Below are 7,981 nucleotides of genomic sequence, written 5' to 3'. Positions count from 1 at the left end.
TCCACTCTCTACTCATGAGACACCCTTGAAACCCCATGAATTTGTAGTGTGATGGAAGAAATTTGGGTTCTCTGAGTTTAGGGCACATTTTTCAAATTAATTGATCACCATCTAGATATCCCTAAAGGGAGGGCTTGTTAGATAGCAGAACTTAAAATACTGTTTTGTGTAATGTATATGCTTAAACTACCGGCCCCACTTTTAAATTTTGTGTTTGGTAAGGAAACTCTTATTAAGATATTTAGATAACACTCTTTACTTTCAGTGATTTAAAGAATGTATTTAGAGAACTCTTCAAAACAGTTTTTATAACTCAAGTCGCATTATTCAGTGGCATTGTGGTAAATATTGTGAAAAATATGGGTCCCGCCAAAACTGACTTGACATAACAAGTTGATTGCTCCTCTCTCTCTCTCTCTCTCTCTCTCTCATCGACAATGTTCCTATCTCTCCCTCTTTATGCTCTCTTCAATGAAATAAATTATTTTCAATGACATGGCACGTTGACAAGTTTTTCTCTCCTTAATAAAATAAATTATTTTACACCATTCAAGTGAGAGTAATACACAATTTTTTCTAAAAATAAATAAATATCCATACCAAACACCTAATTTTGTGTTTTCAGTTTTAAAAGGATGTTACAAAAATATGCTACCAAACACTTTTTTTTTTTTTGGTATTATGAGTACTCAAAAAACGTATTTTTCTTACCAAAAACAGGATTTGTATCCAACTTTAAATGAACAAGTTTCATTCATTCACCAACAAGCAAACTAATAAAAGCAAATTTCACTAAGAAAATAAAGCATTCAAATCAAGCGGAGAATTTACTTGACAAGAAGATATGCACGTCTCTCTTTCGTGCTCAACAAAAGCTTCTTTGTCCCATGGTTCCCCTTCTAAACACTGTAATATTTGGGTTATGGATCTAAATTTTTAAATAGACAATCAAAACAAAATGACCCCAAATTTTATTGGTGCAATTTGCGATTCAATAAGAACGGATGTTAAAAATTAGCTACATTATTTTTAGATGTTTCCTCAATTAAATTCAATCACATGTTTTTTTTTTTTTTTTTACTAATGAGCACAAACAATGTTACATTCTTCCAAAGATAATAAATTCAATATGTAATTCGTTGGTTAACGCAACCACATAGTTAAATTTAATTGGAGAACTTAAGATACAACACCTAAAGAACATTATTTAAATTCCCCCCGCCCCCCCCCCCCCAAAAAAAAGGTTTGGAGGAATGTAAATTCTTTTCTTCTTTTTGTTTTTCCTCCTGTGAAAGCCATGTAAGAGTACCAAATTTAACTCTTGCTTCCACCTCTTTCATGTCCAATTACCTATTTAACATCTTTACTCACCTTCACTGACTTCAATAACAGAAGCGAAATTCCCTCCCCACCCATCCTCCCTCTCAATTTTGATTGTTTTACATGTATTTCCAATTTTCCCTGCAATAGTACATACCATTCATATGGAAAAGGCATTCACAGAGAATCTTATCCGAAGAGAAAAAAGCTCTTCCAACTTCGCATAACACAGTCTTACTCTCAATTTATTTTCAGCTTTGGTTATCAATTCTCTCATCAACTTTCTGTCCAGAAGCTTCCATGTTGCTTTCCTTCCCAAATCCTAGTTCTGACATGTCTTGCTTTGCCATCAAGTTCCTGCAATATGCCAATGAAAGAGCATGTAACAACTCTTACATAGAAAGAGATCTGACAAAGTCCATACTCAACATCCATGATGGCATGACATGAGTGGAAAAAAAAGATATATAATACTTACCTAATTTCCACTACGGCGCTATCCATCAGATTCTTTTATAACCTTTTCTTCATCATTTACTTTATTGGTTGGTAAGTTACACATGCATCCAGCGGGTCTTGAACCCATGATCTCATCCCCCCCTTGCTCATAAGGGGAGGAGTCATTTTTTTAAAAAAAAATTTCTTTTTAACCTGCAACCTTTTACCATATACTCAGGAATCACCAAATGGGGGACCCATTGATTAGACACAATTTTGGAGAGGTCAGTTTTCTGGTTTTTCAACTAAAACCGATTTATTTGGTCAAGTCAACTTGTAGGTTTCATGTGAGACTACTACATCATGCATGGGTGTAACTATTGAACTTATGTGCCATGTAGATAATAACCTCAAGCAAAAAACATAATCCCAACAGTTTAATTCTATTGAAGCTAATGCAGTGGAAGTGGAACAACTTGAATGACTATTTGAGGAAGAAGAGACATAACAAGCTTTGCATGGTATGAAAGGTGATAAAGCTCTAGGGTCCAACGAATTCTTGATAGCTTTATTCTAACGATGCTGGAGTGTGGTGAAAGAAGACATCACAAAGTTTTTTCTATACTTCCATGACAAAGGTTCATTTGAGAGATTCTTAAATGCTACTTCTATTGCACTCATCCTGAAGAAACTACGGGCTGTAAATGCTAAGGATTTTAATCCTATTAGCCTTGTAGGAAGTGTCCATAGAACCCTAGCCAAGGATCTCTCAAACATATTGAAGCATCTGATGGGAAAATTACTATCTAATACTCAGAATGCCTTCATTCACGGGAGACAAATATTAGTCTGTTCTAATTGCAAATGGGGGACAGGACAGTAAATTGAGGGAAGGGAGCCAGGAGTGGTAAACTAGACTTGGAAAAAAACCTATGACAAAGGGAATTGGAAATTTCTTCTGTACAAGCTGCAAAGATGCGGTTTTGGTGAGAAATAGAGGAAGTGCGTTATTTTCTGCATATCCATGATTTGTTTCTCAGTAAAGGAAAATGGTACTGCTAGTGCCTTTTTTGAGAGTACCAGGGGTTTCTGTCAAGGAGTCTGTTTATCTCCACTCCTGTTCGTTTTGTCAGGGAGGCCTTAGCAAGTTATCTTACTTATAAAAAGAAAAACAAGGCAGTGGAAGGAGGAATCTTTCTGGTTTTTTTTTTTTTTTTTTTTGAGAATATTGTGTGTACTGATGCATTGAAGATCTCTCACTATTTGCACATGATACGCTATTTGTGAAGCAGACCCTACTCAGCTCCATCTCTTGAGATGTATTCTTCTATGCTTTGAAGCAGTATTAAGATTGAAAATCAATTTGAGCAAGTCAGAGATGGTTCCTGGAGGAGGTGTTCTGAATTTGGAGGAGTTGTCCGGTATTATTGGTTGCAATGTAGCTCACCTTCCCTTGAAATACTTGGGGTTATTTCTAGGTGCTCAGTTTAAGTCCAAAATTATCTGGGATGGCATCTTAGATAGAATGAAGCAAAGGCTGGTGAGTTGGAATAAATTTATTTATCGAAGGGAGGACAGCTCACACTAATATAGAGTAAGCTTTCTAGTCTTCCCACTTACTTTATGTCTTTGTTCCCATTACCGATTGGAGTGGCAAATAGAATGGAGAAAATGCAAAGATAATTTCTTCTTGACTATATTTATTTTTTACCTAACAAAAAAAATTTCTATAGGAAGGTTTGGTAGAGGAATGTAAATTCCATTTACTTAATGGGAATACTCTTTGCACTCCTGTTCAACTTGGAGGTTTGTGGGTTAGGAATTAATGGTTTTTAATAAAAACACTTTTTAATCAAGCCCTTGTAGTCAAATGGTTATGGTGCTATGTGGAGGACATACATTCTTTATGAAGGAAGTAATAGAAAAAAAAGTAGGAGTCTGTATGGTGTGAGCCTTTGGAAGTACACCCGGAATGGGTGGAATAACTGATTTGTTCGTTATGAGGTAGGGAATGGTAAAAGAATTTGGTTTTGGCATGGCCTTTGGTGTGGTAATGATACTTTCAGGCTGGTTTGGTATTTCTCCAAGAGTCATAGTTTTTGCATCAATAATTATTACAACACTTTGAGGAAAGGGGGTGACACAAGAGTCATGGTTTTTGTGTTAATGATTATAACAAGGCTTTTGAGGAAAAGGGGTGACAGCAGCTTCCCATGGAGATAAAATTGGTGCGACGGAGCTCCACCATAAGGCCTTCTTTTCTTGGACAGCTGTGAATGGATGAATTCTCACTTTCTCACTTCTCAGTACAAACCAACTGAGGAAATGGGTCATTATTATTTCTGATTGGTGAATCTAATGGGGCATCAAATTACCATTTTTTCTTCATTGTGAGATGACCCCAAATTTTGGGACTAAGGCTTTGTTGATGTTGTTTTAAGCCTGCTAGAGACTTATGGTTGTTCAGTGTAAGTTGGTCAGCCAAAGTATGTGATGGAATTTTTAACTCGTTGGAAATAACATTAAATATGGAATATGGAAGGTTATCCCATTATGCTTAATATGGATTATCGAGGGAGAGGAACATGCCCACATTTGAAGGAATTGAGCTCTCGGTAGTACGTTTGAAGTACTCGTTTTACAGACTCTATGCACATGGGACCAGGCTGCCAGTCCTCTTATTCCAGCTGATTTTTTGTAATTTTTTAAAGCTATTTTTTTTTTCTGGGTTTGCCTTTGTATACTTCCCGTGCATTAGGTTGTGACGCTTTTTGTGCTTTTCTAATATATTTCATTCAGTTATAAAAAAGAACCCCTAACAGATACTGGAACTGTAATTGGCTACTGGAAGCTGAAGTATGTAAAATCACTAGTCCACTCAGGAGTCAGGACTACTTTCTAGAAAATAAGCACAAACACAGCAACATATTAACTATAACAATACTACAGCACACAGTTTTCATTATTCTTTTCCAAAATAAGAATTAATTTTTAACTATTACAAATTGCCAATGAGAAGCTCCTTAAAGGCAGCATCTAAGTGAGTAGTCTGTTAGTCTGTTAACAGCTTTGATAACCCTTACAAAGATGCCAAATGAATTGTAAGCAATTGGCAAGCAGGTAATAGAGTGTTTTTGATTGATTGAACCAAGACATGCAGTTCACAATATTACCCTAATGCAGCTAATGCTAGGCTAAGCAGCAACAGCTGAGCCTTGGGAGGGGAAATCTTTGCCTTCAATAACCTATGAACCATAAACCATTTATGCTCTATATCTATTGATAAATCTTGAACCACATTTCCTTTATGTATTAACCTTGGTAAACAAAAATTAAAGCGAGAGTGTATATTCTAATACAGCACTATATGATCTTTCATTAAATTGTATCATAAATTTGGAACCTCCATATTTCTACCTCTGGAAGAATTGTACTGATTTTCAGAAGGCATGCAAACTATAATAAAACTGGACTGCCATTTGGACAAAAACAAGTTTGATCTATAATAAAGAAAATAAAAAAACTCACTTTTCCATACGACATTGCAGATACTTCTTTGACAAGTGCCTACATTTTTCAGAAGTATGGCCAGAAGATTTTAGACAGCTGAGGTATTCTTTCTTTTCCTGAAATAAAAGCCCATCTATAAAATAAGAAAATTATTCAAATGAAAATTAAAATTAAAAACCAAGTGAGGAGAAGCTCAGAATTATCACATGGACATTCTCAAACATGTAAACCTTATAAGAGCTTAATTCTTCAACACAAAAACAGATCAAGAGTCAGTTTGGTAATGGAAACTACACTACCAGGTCACATAAATGCATGTGGTCCAAAGGGAAGATTCCTTTTTCTGGAGGTACTGGTCTCAGTCCCCTATTGCCGCCAAATGCTCCACCTGCAAAAAAATCTCAAACTTTTAAAGAAAAAGTAAAGGAACACATATCCTACAGCAGTAACTGGGAGGCTTTTCACAGGTTAGGCCTCACCAAGCGTCAGTAATTGCTAGAAATAAAAATCCTTTGTACTTCAATCCAGAATGTAATAGTATATTACATTGAAATCAATTATAATCTTCTAATTTTTAACCAAACTATCAATCAGATTCAAAAGGAAGAAGTTGAGTAATGCATAATGAAAATAAATGTACTTCAGTATACACACAGTATCTACTTTATCAGTTATCAGTTAGGATGGAAGAAGTTTAACTGCTTTAATTATAGTTATTATAAGTTTGGAAATCCCCATCAGATCAAACTTGTCATCAATAGAGCATTCTCACTGCCATGATAACCATGCCGGTAAGAAGTCAAGTTTGATATTAACCATATCCCAGCTAGAAATAATCACTGATGAAAGATGTGGCATGGCTACAATCACAACGATACTCAATGTGTTTATGACTGTTTAGAATTATTTATCTGCTTTTTTATTTTCACACACACCACACATATGTATAATGTGATTTATTTTCATATTTTGGCAAACTGATGTAACCAACACAACATTTCGTGTTTTTTGAACACATAAACAAAATTGTTTTGCATAACAGCCAATCAGTGATTGTTTTTATGAAGAGTCAAGAGATGTGCAAGAAGTGCTACCAAATTGGATAAATTCAAAACCTTTTCTAGGAACTCTAACAAACAAGGAAAAGATGGATTATCATAGCATTCATCTCAAGGACTTCAAATGCTCCCATAAGTTAACATTCAAAGAAATTGAAACTTCTTTTGTCCAGATTGGTAACAAAGGTGCATGTTTTCTAACACTATGAAACTTTATTCTCCGAAATACAAAAAGAATTAGAGACAAATATGAAGATAAGAAAGAGTAATTTTCCATTCCGATAAATTAATGGTTAGAGCACCTTTGCCAGGTCCACTAATTACTAGAACAAACCTACCACATTGAAACCAAAAAGCTCATATAAGTAGGAAATGCAATGGCCAAAACCTCCTGCAACCATCCAACCATGAAGAGTAGCAGAACCGCCCACAATAATCATAGCAAAAACCTCAATCTTATCCTCCATCACATTATTATTATTATTATTATTATTATTATTATTATTATTATTATTATTATTATTAATTTGATAAGTACCGAGTTTCTACTAAAAATCAAATATACATTGTGTTCACGATTATGAAAACAAAATGTCAAAAATAAAGTACAAAATCTCAAAAGGAAAATCCAAGAGAAACTTGAAATTCTAAAATAGAAGAACAATGAGTGAAACCCCAAAATACCCTTTTCCAGCCATGAAAGCCCGAAAAAAAATTCCAATCCAAATGAGGATCAACACCACAATCTCTAGGCAAACACTGGCTCACAAAGGCACATAATAAATCTTAAAATATCCAAAAGCTTCGTTCTTTTTCCCATCAAAATCCCACAATACCAGCCAATATAAGCAATATCTCAGAGAACCCATTTTTCCTTTCACCTCCAAATCTCATTAGAAACACACAAATCATTGAAATTTTGCTTTTCTTTTTTTTGTATTTTTTTCCCACTCAACTGAACTTATTACGAGTGTTTAGAATATACTATAATGAGCTCTTAATTTTATTTTTCTTTAATCTGAGAATTAAGAAACAAAGGTGTACACTGTAGAGTTGAATATTTCATGTTCTTTTGTTTTTCCTTAACCTTCATTTTGCTAAGCAACCAAAGTGCAATACAGAGAGAGAGAGAGAGAGAGATTACCTGCACTCATTTGTAAAAGCTTTTTTGCTTTAACAATTATAATTGTTGCTGGGTCGGGTCGCGGGTTTTTGGGTTGCTGTCCTGAATACGTGATGGCGACGGTGGCTCTGCGGGGGATGACCTGGGGGTGCTCTCTCTCTCTCTCTCTCTCTCTCAATTCTCTTTCCTTTTGTTTTTGTTTTTTTTTTTTGATGAACTTTTGTTTTTGTTTAGTTTTTTTTTTTTTTTTTGGGGTTAAATTACATAAACTTTCATGTTAAAAAAGACCGAAACATTTCGGAACTAATCAATTTGATCTTTAAAAATGACTTAATTTATAAATACTAGTATGTCAGATAATCATTTTCTCTTCTCTAAACTCAAAAAAAAAAAAAATTTGAGGGCCAAGTTAACCTCAAGATAAGTTAAAAGAATTTACCCTGATTTTTTGTTTTTTTGTCAATAATATATTGTTATATTTATTTTAAAATGAGGTGCTGCTTTTAATATCTTGTGATATTGGACTTATTGC

General features: G+C 34.5%; 1 protein-coding gene across 1 annotated transcript; it reads right to left on the bottom strand.

Moving 5' to 3' along the window:
• Nucleotides 1–1,263: 1,263 nt before the first annotated feature.
• LOC142634160 (uncharacterized) lies at nucleotides 1,264–7,763 on the bottom strand. Its single transcript, XM_075808446.1, has 4 exons — nucleotides 7,471–7,763; nucleotides 5,568–5,656; nucleotides 5,287–5,384; nucleotides 1,264–1,677 (listed from the first exon to the last, which is right to left on the bottom strand). The coding sequence occupies exons 1-4, from the start codon at nucleotides 7,478–7,480 to the stop codon at nucleotides 1,572–1,574; spliced, it is 303 nt and encodes a 100-aa protein (XP_075664561.1). The 5' UTR covers nucleotides 7,481–7,763; the 3' UTR covers nucleotides 1,264–1,571.
• Between the last annotated feature and the right edge of the window lie 218 nt (nucleotides 7,764–7,981).

This window comes from Castanea sativa, chromosome 5 (genome assembly GCF_040712315.1).
Source record: "Castanea sativa cultivar Marrone di Chiusa Pesio chromosome 5, ASM4071231v1".
In the NCBI taxonomy this organism is placed as follows: Eukaryota; Viridiplantae; Streptophyta; class Magnoliopsida; order Fagales; family Fagaceae; genus Castanea; species Castanea sativa.
This window is presented reverse-complemented; position numbering and strand designations above follow the sequence as displayed.